Source organism: Typopeltis vanoorti, chromosome 21, assembly GCF_054136105.1.
Source record: "Typopeltis vanoorti isolate ZY-2024b chromosome 21, IOZ_Tvanoo_1.0, whole genome shotgun sequence".
NCBI classification, from domain to species: domain Eukaryota; kingdom Metazoa; phylum Arthropoda; class Arachnida; order Uropygi; family Thelyphonidae; genus Typopeltis; species Typopeltis vanoorti.
In genome coordinates this window covers 40,060,705-40,077,950 of record NC_143569.1, presented here as the reverse complement: position 1 = coordinate 40,077,950, position 17,246 = coordinate 40,060,705, and the positions used below count along the sequence as shown (strand labels likewise).

Sequence of the window (17,246 nt, the reverse complement as noted above, 5' to 3'; positions counted from 1 at the left end):
TAATGCTATGCAGGCTAAGAAATGACAGAATTCAAATTTGTTTGGTGTTTTCATTTGTTTACCTTTAATAACTTCAGAACCAGCAAGTGATCCAATGAGTAATATATTGTCCCTAGAGGGGGGGGGGGGATTCCTATGAAACCCTGAGCAGAGAAGGTTAACACGAGACAGGTTAGCCTCATGGGGCTCCCACCTAGGTATGGACTTACCCACTCCGTTCCATCTTTCTTTCAGGAGCAGCATGTGTACCATGGCAATTCAGATATCAAGAGGTTGGAATGAATCTATGACTGATACTTTGTAACTGAGCTCTTAGTTTAGACCTGTGATGTACTTTTGAACACTGAATTGCCTATTCTCTGATGAGAACTAACAATTCAAAATCAGACCAGTGAAACCTAATTTAAGTACCAATAAAAGGCAGACATATGGTTCCTGGCAGAACTTGTGTTTTTTAAAGTAGTATATAATGAGGGAACTCTTATACTAAAGGTTCTCTGGTAAATTTCAAACTTTTAAGTTTATATATTTGGTTATAAAATATGGATGGCTCTATAATATCCTCCACTTCATGCCAAACGGAAGTCTTTCGGCTCTATAGTAATAGACATATGAAGATTTTTACAGTGGTTGCATAATTCTGAAGACTGATCAGAAAGTAACATTTCTGATTATTGAAGTTGAACTATCAAATTACCCATCCATATAAAAAAGAGGGGGGAGGGGTGAAATAAAACAATGTGATAATTACAGAGGAATTTCTTCTCCAGAACTTGCATGAAGAATCTGTGCAGTGTTATGCTCCTAAATAAATTCACTATGCTTAAGGGTCAAAGCTGTATAACTGAGAGGAGACCTCCACATAGCCTTTAAAGGAATGCAGAGAACCGACCAGGGCTTCTGATCTAATGTCCAATCCTCACCTTCTCGTGGTGCACCCTGTGGGGTATCTACTTGGATACTGAACGGACGAGGATGGACTGGCAATTTGGGATTTAGCCGACCAAATTGTATTCTTATTGGTTAAACCAAAATATAGAATGATGGTACAACATGACAAAATTTCATGCCGGCTGAGGCGTTGCCCGGTTAAACAAGGTCCCCGTTGTTTTCGCCAGGGAACCAGGCTGAACAGCAAAAAGTCAGCTACTGGAAAAAAATCTAAAAATAAACCCCAACTCAACATCACCAGAGTTAAAGATCGGTACTATCAACGTAAGAAGCCTGAATGGCAAAAAAATGGTTCAGTGGCAAACTCTGAAGAAAACATTGATTGATTCTGCCAGAGAGGCATGCGGTGAGGTTGTCTGTAAGGATAAAAAAATCAGAACTCCCTGGTGGACACAGGAAGTTAAAGAGGCAGTGAAGGAAAAGAAGAAAGCATACCAAAAGTTCCTGTCAAATAAGTCAGCTTGTGCTCTTAGAGAATATAGAGACAAATGCAAGAATGCTAAACACTGTATAAAACTAGCTAAACAAAAGTCATGGGAGGACTTTGGCAAGAATATAGAAAATAAATATCAAGAAGGTGGCAAAATATTCTGGAGGTTGTTGAAGAAGCTTAGGAATGGAGGAAAGAGTGCTGTAAAAGGAATTAGAGATGATAAAGGTGACATAAAAACGGCAGAAAAAGATATCCTTGAAGTATGGAGTAATTACCTTGAAAAACTGCCAAATGAAACAAACAGTGATGATAGCACAGTGGTAAAAAACACTGACCAGGCATGCAGTCAGGAATACATATCCATACTTGAAATAGAAAAAGCCATCAAAGGCTTGAAATGTGGAAAGGCAGCTGGAGTAGATGATATTCGACCAGAAATGCTGAAGTATGGTGGTATAAGAGTCTTACAGTGGCTGCACTGCATAGTTCAGAAAGCCTGGACAGAGGGACGAATTCCCGATGATTGGAGTAGAGCTCTCATAGTACCCATATATAAAAAGGGAAATAAAACTGAATGTGAGAATTACAGAGGTATATCCCTACTGAGTGTTCCTGGTAAGATATATGCAAGTATACTTGAGAAACGGTTGAGAAGAATTGTGGAAGAAAAGCTTGGTGAAGAACAAGCTGGATTCAGGCCAAATAGAGGTTGTCAGGATCAGATCTTCACTTTACGACAAATAGTTGAGAAAGCATGGGAATATAACAAAGATCTGTATTTGAGTTTTGTCGATTTGGAAAAGGCATATGACAAGGTGCCAAGAGAGAAACTAATCAATCTACAGTTATATGGTGTCAATGGGACATTATATCAAGCAATACTTAGTCTGATTTGAGTTGTAAGTCAGCAGTTAGAATTGAAGGAAGTACAGGAAGATGGTTTAATGTTAAATCTGGTGTGAGACAAGGATGTACATTATCCCCTCTGTTATTCATTATCTATATGGATCACATTATGAAGGAAAGTGGTATTAAACATGATATCAAAATTGTAGATGTTAATGTCAGCTCTTTGCTTTATGCGGATGATGTTATACTTCTAAATAAATCTGCTACAAGTCTGCAAGATTCTCTGACTAAATTGAATAGCTGTTGTAATAGATATGGTATGAAGGTCAGCAATAAAAAGACAAAGACAATGAAAATAGGCAGAATCATTGAAAATGTCAACTGTGTTGTGAATGGAGAACCTGTGGAACAAGTAAAACATTTCAGCTATTTAGGCGATTTTTACTGAAGATGGTAAATTAAATATAGAAATAGACAACAGAATCAGCAAAGCTGGTATGGTGGGAAGTCAATTGAATAAATTCATATGGAATAAGAGAGAAATTAGTCGGAACACTAAATTAGCTGTATACAAGACAGTGTTCAAACCAGTTTTAACTTATAGATCTGAGAGCTGGGTCAGAAGTAAAACACTTGACCAAAGACTAGAGACCACAGATATGAGAGTCCTGAGAAAGATTATAGGCATGAACAGATGGCATCAATGGCAATATCATATTAAAAACGAGGATATTAGGAAAGAACTTGACATTGTCAGCATCCAGGAATGCGTTAGCAGAGCTAATCTCAGGTGGTATGGTCACTTAAATAGAATGGGCGAGGAAAGATTTGCAAAACAACTGATCTCTGCCAGGTTGGCAGGAAAACGACCCAGAGGAAGACCAAGATATAGGTGGATTGATACGGTACAAAGTGCTTTAGACGATAGAAATATAAGATCTGATAATGTTGGAGTCTTGACAAGTAACAGACTGATTTGGAGGAAAATTGTAGATAGGAAATTAATAATGATGTAATTTTTTTCATGTAGTACTATCATATCCTGTACACCCCTTGAGGGTACATGGCAGGAATTTGATGATGATGATGATAAATTCACTATGATCCTAAGGATATGTACTGTATTTATTTAGGAGCATAACTAAGCTCTTTAAGTATTCATATACGTATGCATATACAATACTCTTGATTGCATTCCTGCTAGATATTTTCTGCCACTGAAGTGGCCACTGCTTATCTCATTTAATAATCTTTCAAAGATTTTTTAAAAGTTTTAACAGGATATTAACCATTTAACTCATTACAAGATTGACTCTTCAGAATCTGTGTAACCAAAAGAAAATTATCTTTAATTTACAAAAAAAAAAAAAAAATGTATACAATGAACTTAAAATCAGTATAATTTAGCATGAGCACCAATGTATTCTTCAGATAAACACCGTGAAGCTGTATGGTGACATCTCTACACTACGTTTTTAAATTATATAAGCTAACAGTTATCCTTTTTTGACACAATTCGAGATCTTAATTTGTTGAATTCAGAACCTTCATTTTTATTTTATATATATATATATATATATTTATTTATTATTTATTATTGAATTACACAGGACAAAAACTAACATAAAAACTAATTTCTGTATAATAGCAACATAAATCAGTTAAATTCTTCCTATGTCCTAATTACAGAATACTGAACACATCATATATTATGTTCATCCAAAATACTTCAGTAACATAATTCACTTTCTATATGAAAGTCACAGCATATTTCATTTGAAGAAATAACTAAAGACAATAATCAAGAGCTTCAGATTACCTTTTGGATTGTGAATCTTAAATAAAACAATGTTACGAATCATAAATTATAATTAGGTTCCATTTCTGTATGAACTGGAAAACAACAAAGAAGTTTCTTTCAGTTTTAATTGAATAAATCTTATATGGACTAATAACTCTGATAAACTTCACACATCTCTTTTTTAAGATCTATATCTTCTGTATGTTCTTTTGTTCTGTATGTCTATCTTCAGTATAGAAAGACTGAAGATGCAGAAAATGCCATAAGTCTTATTCTTTACTGTGTTCTCCTTTCCTCCTAAATGGAATATTTACAGTCACTTGGAAAGAATCATCATCAGCTAACACCTTGTTTATTCCCGTATGGGGAGTAGACAAGGCCATTTTAGCCCTATCTAACTTTTGGAGACTGAGTGGGCAGTTCACTCTCCACTGGTACCTGATCAGAGATAGCTGGCCCAAGGCTATCACTAATTAAGCGGCACATAGTGAAGAGAGAGACGGCTCAATAAGTGTCGCCATCTCGTGGTCCTTAATCCTAACACAATATATTTAATGTCTGAAATAATGTGGGTTCTATGGTCGATTTTCTTTAATTTACGGGACGAAAAACCTTAGTTTCCAGGAGAAAAAACTCGCTTTCCCGTGCCAGAGATCGACTAACTTGGGAACCGGTCGAAAAAAGGCTTAGAAAAATTTCTTCTAGTTGCTGACTAGATTTGAAAGCAAGTCTTCCTTCATGCGGTCAAGCACTGTGGTGTGCAAACGGCACATCCACTGAGCTACATGGGCTCTACAGCATTTGGATAGAATTAAAAACTAATTTTAATGCTTCCAATATTTCTTCTCAGTCACTGAGACATCCTCAGGAATTACATTACAAATAATTCCTGTAACATACACTCAAATGCAACACAATACTAAGTGAAAACACGTGGGTGACGCTAAAGTCCTATAGGACTTGAGTCACCTATGTATTATGTGGTATTTGAGTGCGTGTTACAAGAGTTATTTGTAATCCCTGAAGATGTCTCAGTGACTGATATGAAATATTGGAAGCATTAAAAAAAAAAATTAGTTTTTAATCCTTTCCTAGTGCTGTAAATATTTCATTAAACCTCCAGTATGATGTCTTCCTAGCACTTAAGCCTCAACACACACAGAGCATTTTACTTGAAATGCCAACAAAGTTATTTTCATAATGCAGGAAAGTTATATTCATTTATAATTTTGTAATGAAACAAGCTTTATAACATTCTTCATTACACAAGGTTTATATACTGAGTTAATTTAATTGCTTTCAAAGCATGAATACAGCAATTACCGTATATTATCGCGTATAATACAATCCACATATAATGCGAACTAGAAATTTTGTTTGAAAACTAGCCCTAAAATGCCATGTCCACGTATAATGCAATCCGTTAATCTTGTTCCATAACATTATAAATAATACAATACGAATTAACAAAAGAAATATTTATTGATGATGATGATGATTCATCTGTAGGGATTGCGTCATCAGTGTAGCAGTTGTCGTCATCGTCTTCATGCTCTCCAATTTGTTGTGCATCATCCTCGCTTTCATATATGACATGATCTTCGGATCCATCCATTGAATTACTTATTCCACATTTAAGAAATGAGCGTTGAATCATTTCAGATGGTATCGAATCCCATGCTTCTTTAACACGTTCATTGCCAAGCTGAAAATTGGAATTTCGTGTGGTGGCCAAATTTTTTTTACTTGATAGCGACGTCCACGCAATAACGCACGATCGGTCGCTCGGTGAGAACTCGCATCACGCAATGTCGCGTGATTGACAATGAACGTGTTAACCCAACTGGTGACTATGGTGATCTCAGGCTTCTGAAAATTCCCACCCTTTGTCATCTTCACCAAACCAGATGACATCCATTCTCTCCATTTTTCACGTAAGTGATTTTTAAATGGCTTATTCAAGCTGACATCAAGCAGCTGCAAAACGGAAGTTAGACCACCCGGTATGACTGCTAGGTCTGTACGTAGCTCACATGCTTTCTCTTTGTTTGCCTCTGTTAAATGTGCCTGGAACATATGCCAGACTAGCATGTTTTATTGACATAACAAGCTACCTGGACGTATGTTCCATACTTGATCTAGCCACAATTGTACACCTTCTTCATCCATCCAACCTTTCTGATTGGCGCGAACAAAGACACCTAGTGGAAATTTCATATGCTTCGGAATTGTCTTCCTTTTAAATATCACTGTTGGCTTTAATTTGGTTCCATCTGCCATGCATGCTAGAACAATGGTAAAATGCGTTTTTTCATGTCCCGTTGTTTTTTATGAAGACACCCTTTTCACCAACTGAGTTTACTGTTCGATTCCCAGGCATATCAAAGTACATGGGTGTCTCATTCATATTGCCAATTTGGGAAAGTTCATATCCGTGACATTTCCGTAATTTTATGATAAATTTATGGAAGGACTGCACTTTTTCTTTAAGCTGCTTTGGTAACTTCTGCGCAATTTTTGTTCGGTGTTGTAATGTTAATGTGTTGCGTTCCATAAATCTGTTGAACCACCCAGGCGAAGCAAGAAAAGATGAAATACCTGGTGTGTCCTTGAATTTACCATTCTTGAGTTGTAGAGCTCAAAAATGAATTACATTTCTTGTTAGTATAATGCCATCTTGTCGTTTCGTCAAAAATCCATTCATTTAGCTCTTCTTTGAGTTCTGGAAAGGATGCTATATCTCCACGATGGGCACGTTTCGTTTTGGGGATTTTTTTCAAGACTGTCTTTTTGCTTATGCCAAAGTCTAATATTACTCTCTGCTACAACAAATTCTCTCATAGCAACACTGTTATTATGTTCTTCTGCAAACTGCACGACACGCAATTTAAATCCTGCTTCAAAAAGATGAACGTTTCTGTTGGCTCATTTTCAGGCTAGGTTTCTTTAATGAATAATATTTAAAATGAACTGTGGTTAAACCGATATACCTAACTGTGTTCTATCATTCGGCGACAGAGAGCGCATCATATCTGCGCATAATGCTAGTAATGTAAGTAGCTTTATGTGCAGATACGATGCGCGCTCAGTCGCCAAATGCGAGTGGGTCAAGTAGATTTGTTTGCATAGGCATTAGGTAGTATATATTGTGTGTGCAAGTCTAATAAGATGTTACATTTTTTAGGATCCGCATATAATGCGAACCCCCTATCTTTAAGTAGTATTTTTTGCCATAAATTTTTCGCATTATACGCGATAATATACGGTACTTTTTTTGCATCTCCCCTAAGTATTGGCATTTCTCGTAAGTGACAACATAACAGTATTTTTAAAAAACAGCATTTGTCTAGATTCAAACAGCATCAACATTTTAAAAACTGACAGGTTACATTAAATTATAATTAAACTCTAATATATATATATATATATTTTTTTTTTCTTCAGCTAGCTGAACATCTAAGATTTTTTGCTGCATGTACTAACTTTTTCCATTCCTTTCTGTCTTGAGCTCTTTCATTCCAGTTGTATATATCTATCTCAGTTAAGTCTTTTTTGGATATTATTTTCCCAATGCATCTGTGGTTTACTTCTGGTTGTCTTCTGTCAGTCTTCATCTTGAATGCTTGTTTAGCCATTCTCTCCTCACCCAGTCCAAACAATCTCGATCTGCTTTCTCGAATCTCATCAACTAGAAGTGGGAATCTATAGAATTCATATAGTTCTTGATTATATCTTCTCTAATTGATCACTTGTTGTGTTATCTCTTACAGGTCCATAGACTTTTCTGAGGAGTTTATTTTCAAAAATCTGCAATATTTTTGCATCTTGGTCTGTAATGCTCTAGGTTTCTACTCCATATAAAATGATAGGTCTAATGATTATTGTGTTATTTCTATAAATTAAAGATACCAAGAAATCATATTCTTGGTTTAATCCTTTATCCAAGTGTAAGCAAACAAAGTGTGTGCCTGAACTATTTTCAGGACTGGGCAACTCGTATATAGTCGAATGACTTCACATCACTTGCCTTAGTATCATATAATGCTATGCATTTTACTGTGTTCTCCTTAGTATCATATAATGCAAGCACATATCCTTATGGATATATATAATGCTGTGCATTATACATACATTTTTAATTATAGAATACCTAAGACAAGTGATGTGAAGTCATTAGCCTCTATATGTGAGTTGCCCAGTCCTGAAAATAGTTCAGGTGCAAACTTTGTTTGCTTACACTTAGATAAAGGATTAAACCAAGAATATAATCTCTTGGCATCTTTAATTTATAGTTTTTTTTATAGTTTCAACCAAGCTGTAAAACTTCAAACTTTGTATATTTCTGTTTTAACTGCTTCATAGAATTTTGGAAGATAATAATGTAGCAAATGATAAAATCTATTGGAGGCATGTATTCTAGCTTTTATTTCTGTACTAATTTTATTATCTCGAGTAATCAATGTTCCAAGATATTTGAAGGAGGTGGCACTTTTAAATTTCAGGTTATCAGTGGTAAAATGATAATTTTTTCCTTGATTGTGATTTCTGCATACATTCAAATATTTAGTTTCATCCTGGTTGATTTGTCCTAGTTTTTCAGCAGCAGTTTTGAGTTTTCTAAATGTTTTGATGTTTTTCAGCATTTTCTCTAACAAAACGTATTATCATCTGCATATTCTAATATTACTGTTCTGTTTATGGTATCTTTTACAATTTCTTGAACACATTTTTTAATTCTAAATGAAAAAGGTTAGGCATTAGTCTTTTTCTTTTCTTCATTCTTGCTTCAATCCTGTCTTAATATCAAAATGTTTAGATCTAATTCCATTTGCTAATACCATGCTTCGGCTGTCAGTGGTGCAAATTTTGATTAAGCAGTGAACCCAACATAAATACCTTCGGGTTTTGATCTACCTCGGAAAACTTGGTCTGCCCTTAACCGAATCTGCACCAATCATGGCAGATGTGCAGACCACCTTTACAAATGGGTATGATTGCCTCACTCAGGTGCGACTGTGGATCACCCCTCCAGACAATTAATCATATTACAGCAGAATGTGTCCAACGTGCATACAGTGGAAACCTGCCAGACTTCATCCATGCTACACCAAGTGCAGTCGACTGGATAATCAACCTAGACATTCAGTTGTAGCCTATTCTTGAGTGTCTCTTTTATGACTGTATTATTTCTTATTATTGTACATATGTCTATTACTATGTCCATATATATTAAGGATTAATGTAATGTACCTTTTCATGTGTGAGCCATACGCTAAATAAATAAAATCTTATGAGGTATTCCTAATTCATCTAATATTCCCCAAAGGCCTTCTCTATGAATGCTATCATATGCTTTAATAAAATATGGACTTGCAGATTATATTCCTGCTAGTATCTTCTAAGTGTATAAACATTTGATCAACTGTTGATTTTTTCCTTTGGAATCCTGCTTGATATTCACTAATATTTTCTTCAGCATAAGGTAAGGTTCTTTTTAGTATATTAGATAAAATTTTGTAGCCTGCTATTTAATATTTCCCTGTAATTTTCACATTCATTTTTGTTTCCCTTTTTACATATTGGAATGATTAGCATTTTTTTTTCATTCTTCAGGTATCTCTTCATATTTTTTCACATATTAAATATACCAGCTTATGTATATGAGTGGTTAATTCACCCCCCCCCCCCATATTTAATGAGTTCGGCTACTATTCCATCAATACTGGTGTCTTTGACCTGCTTTATACTTTCCTCTTCTTCATCTAGTGAAGGTTTAATTATTTCTGGGTGATAAGTATGATAAGTATTCTGTTTGAAAGACACAGTGGGTTTATCACAATTTAGGAGTTTGCTATTTCATCCTAGTGGCTAGTATTTGTCCATTGTTGATTACTGTTGTTTTTGTATGCGGGCCTGTTTTTTTAGTCTTTAGTTTCATTGAAAATTTTTCTAGGATTATTTACTGTAAAGTTATTTCTTCAATCCATTCACAAAAAAAAATTTTTTTTTCTGTTGTCTTATTATTTTATTGGTTTCCTTACTGCTCTCTTTTATATCTCAGAGTGGCATGAATATCATTTAGGTCATTAAGCCAAGTGCTTCTATCTTTTTCTTTACTGCCAATTCACATTCTTCATTGAACCATTTTTTACACACTTTTATTTTGAATTCCAATTGAGTTTTCTACTGCTACTTTCATGCTATCCTTGATATGAATCCAGATGCTTTCAATAATTTCACTCTTTTCCAATTGCATATTTTTCAGTTTATGTTTTAATTCATACTCATATTTTCTTCTCTCTTCTGCTATATCTTGTTGTTAATATTGAATTTCAGTTGATTTGCATGTGATGAAAAATATTTACTGTTTATTTTAACCTTAAGAATGGCACCAATTAGAAAATGGTCACTATCACACTCAGCTCCTCTGAAGTTCTGGATATTCTGAATGCAATTCCTGCGTCTTTTACTGATGATATGGTCTGTTTGATTGAATGTATGATAATCAGGAGATTTCCATGTTTGTTTGTATATTCTTTCTCATATTTCTGGATGTGACCAAATTAATTAATCTTTCTCCATTGATATATTTGTTTCTTCATGAAGGATTTGGTGTCCAATAATTTTTTTATATATTTCTTGCTTTCCAATTTTTGCATTGAAATCACTTAATGAAATGATTATATCCTGCTGGGGAATCTTTTTCTAGGATTTCAACTTTTCATAGAATTCATCTTTATTGACTTTTCTGCAACTTCTTTAGGTGCACATGCATTAATAAAGGTTATTTTGAACCAATTTGCTTGTACTCTTAGCTTGCTTACTCTTTCATTAAAAGCTTCAAATTCAATCAGCAATGACCACATTTTTTTCCTAATGACAAAACCTGTTCCAAATTCATGTTTATCAGAGTTGTTTCCACCATAAAGTAGCAAAAGGTTCTTTTTCTTCAAATCATGACTAGTTAATTTTTTATAATATGTGGTTGTCAGCCTCATGATCAACCCTCAACCTGGAGGACCAGGGTGACTCTTTTTCTGCCTGTGACCTGTCTGTCTTTGGATACCCTGCTAGTAGCTCTGCTACCACCAATATAGCTCACAAGATCACTGGAATATGCAAGTACCCCTCTCCCCCTCCCAAGACAAGGTGGAGACATCATTGGAGGGTAGGAGGAGCTCTAATATCTACTTTAAATAAATTTATTTCATATCTAAGCAAGACTTTAATAGCCAAAAATAGAATTACATCCCAAAATGTCTTGTTCATGATATGCAAAAAAGAAACAAATGTTTAAATAACAACTTTATAAAATAATAGCATTTTATAATAAACTTCATAACTTGAATTATTTATTTTTTTATTTATAATTTGTGAGATATCAGAATTTTAATACAGGTATCCTACACTCAACAGTGACATAATCAATAAGAGCTTTCTTATTTCTTGTATTCTCTCTGCATGAGTTTGTGCATCTCTTTGTGTTGGAAAATGATGAGAATGGCTGGTCCACATTTTAAAAGAAGTCAACAAGTACTTACCATTATTATTAGCTATGCACTTTACTATAATTTTCATGTTATTTATCTCTTCCTCTATCCATGATACTAATGTGCTATTGTAGGTTTCTATTCACTTTTTCATGGATGGGAGGGTTATCAAAAAAAAAAAAAAAAAAAAAAAAAAAAACCACTCCAAAAATCATAGATACAAAACCATTTTGTCAGTGGGATTGGATGCGTTAGCTCAAGTTTGAATACCATTGTGGACATGATGTTTGTGGGTATCTTTTCTTTTGAGATTTCATGTGTTCTTTATGCTATATGTTAGCACTTATAGTAATATTTTAGAAAGTAGATGAGAAGTTTTATGATGCCAAAATAAGTTAATTGTTATTTTCTATATTTTGCCTAAATTAGATTGGAGCTTGAGGTATACAGGTAAAGATATATGAATGTCAACACTACCATTAAGTATAAGATGGAAGCAGGAAGAAAACTGAATGAGCATGAGCAGAAGGATGAAAAAAAAAGTAAAGCCTACAGTCTTAAAAGAAGCCACCTAGTGGACATGAATGGGTTTTTCATGTCTGTTGGGCTTGAAGGTCTATGGATGAAAGTTTCTGAGATGTATCACAGTTTTATACATCCAAAATTATTGAGGTTGGTATAGTTCTTTAAAGCAGAAACAAATTCAAGAAAGTCTTTCATACCTGTATTTATTTTTCACTTGACTTTTTTCCCCCCAACTGGATATAGCTTTTATGTTCTTAATCCTAATGTTGGCTGTCGTGACACTCTGGCTATAATAATAAAAATTACAACTGGGTACATGATAAACAGTAGAAAGATATTTGATTGTAGCTGATCTTAATGGGAACAAATAAAGAATGCTATTTTTTTCCTGTGGCTTAAAAGGTAACCAGACTATTTTTTAAGACAATGAAACCTTTTCAGGGTGGGCAGTGTCTTAAAAAAATGTAGTGCATGTGGGTAGTTTTTTATAGATTTACTATTGTCCATGTTTGTAAAGGGAGTGATCAGTTATGCATTTGATAGTCAAAGGCAGTATTAAAGCAAATAATTATTGTCTTGTTTGTTAATGTTTTTATAATGCCATACTATTGAAAAGATGATGGTGTAACTGGGTATGTGGGTTTCTTGTAGATACCTGGGATCCACTGGGTTGATATGTTAAGGTATTTGGGAAGGACAGATTGTTATTATTCTTTTTTTTTTCTTCTAAAATGAAATAGATCCCAGAATCAACATGTCAGGGTGATTAGTCAAACGGAGACCTCATAGCATGGCCAAATAGTAAATCAGCATAAGGTGGAGTTTAAAGCATTATTTTGAAAATAAAAAAGTTGACAAGATGAGGAGAGATGGAAGTGGGGAAGGACTATGGATATATAGAAGGTACAGCCCATGAGTGTATCTCTTGTTTATAAATTTTTCTTTTTCAAATAAAATAGCTAGAGTTTATAGTGAACTGAAATAGGACTGAGATGTTGGGATGAAATGCAGGGATCAATTCCAAACATTAATTTCTTGATTAATTCCAAAGCATCTTCAAGTGGAATGTTGGTAAACAATGAGGAGAAGCCTGTCTCTTTTTTTTAATAGAATCCCAGCCTCATAAAATTGGATGTGTTTGTGGGGAAACTTTTATTCTTAAATTTTTAACCCATTATATAAGAATATCCAATCATGTCCGCTAGATGGCTTTTTTTAAGACTTTAGGCTGTACTTCCTCTTCTTGCTTCAGTACTGTCTTGATTATATATATGTAGCTAATAATGCTAATAATACATGTGTATTTTTCTTCTGAAGATGCCAGATTGGTGGCAGAATTCATAATAATGCTTCACAGTATAAACAGTACGGAGGTCAGATAACCATAGTTATTTTTTAATTTTATTATTTTTCCAGTTACTGTTTGAATTGTTTCTATAACAATCTAGATGAGTGCTATGAGCTTGTCATCAGTTGTAATTTATGCTCTGAAGATGCTGGGTTGAAAACCGGTAAAATATTAGTAAGTTCAATACATTAATTTTATATATTTTTTCTCTTGGCAATGTTTATATCATGAAGTACTATTATGAATAACCAACAACACCTTAGCCTTTCTATATATACTGATGGCAAAATATAGGAAATAATAATTAATTTTAATTATTGTATTAGCTATGTTGTAATCTCTTTTCTAAAAACACCAGTAGCTAAGAATATATATTCTATGTTTCTTTATTTTTATTTATTTATTTATTTGTTAGCTTTATTTTTATTTACCTAAAAGTACACATTATTTTCCTTTGATTCCTCAGACTTTTTTACTTCTCTGCAGCAATGCAGAGAAGTAAAAATGAAATAGAAAACATAAATAAAAATACAAAAAAAATTATAAAAATTAATTTAAAAAAGAAAAAACTCTTAGTCCACTCATGGCACTAATGTACTATAGGCTTACAACCTTTTGTGAGTGAGAATCACATTAAATAAAAGTAAAACCTGAATGCCAGCCCTCCATTTCTCTTCACGGGAACTTTAATGACCAGTGGATTATCTGTTCTACTGTTCTCATATTATTATTTGTGTCTTTATTTTTATGTATTACAAATTATTTGTGATTTTTTGGGAAAAAAAACCTTTTTTTTTTTTTTTTCAAAAACAATAATATATCTGGAGGGTGGGGGGTGAAGAGACAAAGAATTCAAACACAAGTGCAGCTGATAGTGCTGTTATGTTGAAGAAATTGTCAAATTTGGGAGAACTTTGCCAAATGTGTATGTGTGAGAGAGAGAGAGAGAGAGACATGCCTTCGACTTCACATCAGGGCAATTGAAAATCTCTTGCTGTCACCTTGACCTTCTGGTGAAGCAAGATGAGAGAAAACACTTCATCCCACCACAATTTTGTGTTTGCATATTAGCGGACACTGCATGTTGTGATGGGTTTTTCAATTATAACCAAATCTGTATGTGTGTGCGGGAAGAGGGGGGGGGTAACAAATGTGTTTGTTTTCAGATATATTAGAAAACAATAATTAAGTGGAATGGTATATTTGAATTGCTGAAAGGCATAAATAAATGAACCATCATCAATGAGCCACCTGCGCTACAAGCAAGAGAAAGAATTGGCGTGAATGGAAATACTTTTATCACTGGCAAATGAAATATTAGTAATGTACATTTGTGATATTATATGTATGTTTTTGTTCTATAAGTTGCTGGGTGGAGCAAATAATACGATCATATAAACTTTAGATATGTATATATGCATTTGTGATGAGAAACAAAGGGATTTGTTTGTAAAATATAAATAACTAACCAATAATAAACAGCACTTGTATACATTTGGACTCTCAATAAATAACTATAGGGAGGGACTGATCCAATGAACTAATAATTCCTGATCAGGTGATTCATCTAGGTATGGCAGAGTACATGTGGGTTGATGGAGCATCAAACTGTCTTGTACAATTTGTTGTGCTTGTTATGTGAGATTTTTTTTCTGTTTTGTTTATTGTTTTTTTTTTCAACATCTCTTTTGTCTTATCACTAGCATATGCCAGTATTTGTTGGAGATCAACAGATGCGGTCCACTTATAATACATATGATCCGTTTTTATTGAGGAATAGCTCAATTTTTACTCAATATTTTTTCTGAAGACTAGAATGAAAATGTTATCAAAGAGTGAAAAACATTCTATTCCTGACAAACACTGTACCAGAAAATATGTGATAACAATGCTTTCACGTATTTTCTAACTGGTTTTAATTTTCACATTATAACTGGTTTATAATTCAGTTGTTGAGTGCAGAAAGCAAGCGATTTATGTAAAGCAAATTTTTTAAAGCATATAAAGATGTATATGCTTATATATATAACTTGAAATTAGTTCCAATTGCTTTTGAGATTTCCGATATCATTAAGACAGTCAAATGCTAATTTTATAAATAAAATTGTAAGAAAAAGTTGCAACTAATATGCTCTATAGAAATGATTGACTTGACAGCCAAAAAAAACTGGCTACCCAGTTACAGAGAGTGAAGGTGACTAGAAGATGGAATTTTCTGAGCCAGCTTTTAAACCATATTCAAAAGGCTCTGGAAGAACAAGAACTCACTTTCTTCAATCCTTTCCATGGCATGTATCTGGAAATGGGTGATATTGGTTAGGAAATCTGCCATGGATCTAGAGTTCATATTGATAAACTATCATTTAATCCAATACCAAAAACAGTGCCATGTCTTGTGGTACTGTTTTTGGTATTGGAGGAGATAATTTGCTTTGGTTGTTTATGCAAGAGTTGGAGAATATATTATCAGTCTCACACCTTGAATACATGAGAAGCCACAAAACTTATAGCAAATCTGTCATATCTTGGCAGAACTAAAGAGAAAAGTAATCTGTTGATATTCTTTTTAAAGAGCTGGGGGTTGAGGTCCGAAACTACTTAACACGTTCGCTGCCAACTACGAATATACTCTTAGTTGGTATATGAGCCTCACAAGCCAACTATGAATATACTCATATGTCGATTACCGACCTCTGCGGGATCACTTGTACTGACCTTGAAGAAGTGAAAGTGCTTGGCGTGCAGTAACAAACTATGCCTGAGGAACTTGGCAGCGAACGTGTTAATGCAAATACTGTTCCAGAGAACAGACTTTCCTTACTTACATTCATCTGTTGTTTTCATGTTTCAAATCTTATATATACACACTTGATCTCTGAGTCTTTCGATCTCATTTTCCTAGTTTCAACATTTACATCTATAACTTGCTTCTCTTTATAAAATTAAGCTGGAAAAGATGTGGAAGTATTTGCTGTAAGCATTTAATCTAATACAAATTTTCCATCCAATGACCAGAATATCAGCTAGCACTATCCCAACACCCATGATCTCTTCCTATCCAGTTCTCCTTCCATATATAACAAATAGGTCACTTGCCCCTTGGTAATACTGATCATAATCTTGTGAAGTTTCCTCTTCCACAGAATGCTCTCACATCCTTCAGCACTACAAAGGTACTAAGTGGGCTCATCTGTGGGGATTTTAGTCTTTCTTTCCACTGCTTCCACTCACCTAATCCTAAAAGCTTGTTTCAAGTAAGTTACTAAATCCTTATTAGAATGAAGGCCTTAATTCTCTACTGTATTCAAAATTATTGCCTACTATCTGAACTATGGTGTACCAAGGGCAACTATGAGGAAAGTTTGGAATATCACAGATTGGCTTAAGAACTTCAACCTCATTCTCAGCTTACACTGAAGGATGAGATATGATCCATTTCCACCAAAGAGGATATATCATTTTCAGCAAGTATTTCTGCTTAAAGGATACTACTATAGTTGGTGGAAAATGCCAACCAGATCTATTTAGATGGATGACCTCACTGTCCAGTAAAGCATAACATTACTTGTTAGGAGGAATGTGAAGTAGCTAATGCTATGTTTAGTCCCTAGAACAGGAATTTGTTTCAGCTTCTGTCTCCCCTAGTCTTCAATTTTCAACACCAATCTTTTCCAGTTTAATTTTGGAAAGAGAAGTAGGTTATAGTTGCAGATGTTGGAGTTACCTAAGAAAATTAGATAAAAAGTCTCAGAGATAAAGTAAGTTATAGGATTTGAAATGTTAAAACAACAGATGAATGTAAGTAAGGAAACCTTGAGCCAGAGAAATAAATTGCTTGTGACATGGATA

General features: G+C 34.2%; 1 protein-coding gene across 2 annotated transcripts in view; it reads left to right on the top strand.

Annotated features, from left to right (window-relative positions):
• Window positions 1-17,246, top strand: part of LOC150094756 (uncharacterized) — a 90,696-nt gene that overhangs the window by 39,737 nt on the left and 33,713 nt on the right. The window contains exons 1-2 of one of the 2 annotated variants that reach the window (XM_090411121.1): window positions 11,961-12,196; window positions 13,466-13,571. The exons of the other annotated variant lie outside the window; for it this stretch is intronic. Of the exons in view, the coding sequence (XP_090267247.1) occupies window positions 11,985-12,196; window positions 13,466-13,571 (318 nt within the window). The 5' untranslated portion in view covers window positions 11,961-11,984. Of the gene's footprint in view, window positions 1-11,960; window positions 12,197-13,465; window positions 13,572-17,246 lie in introns of those variants that run through there. 2 annotated transcript variants of the gene reach the window in all.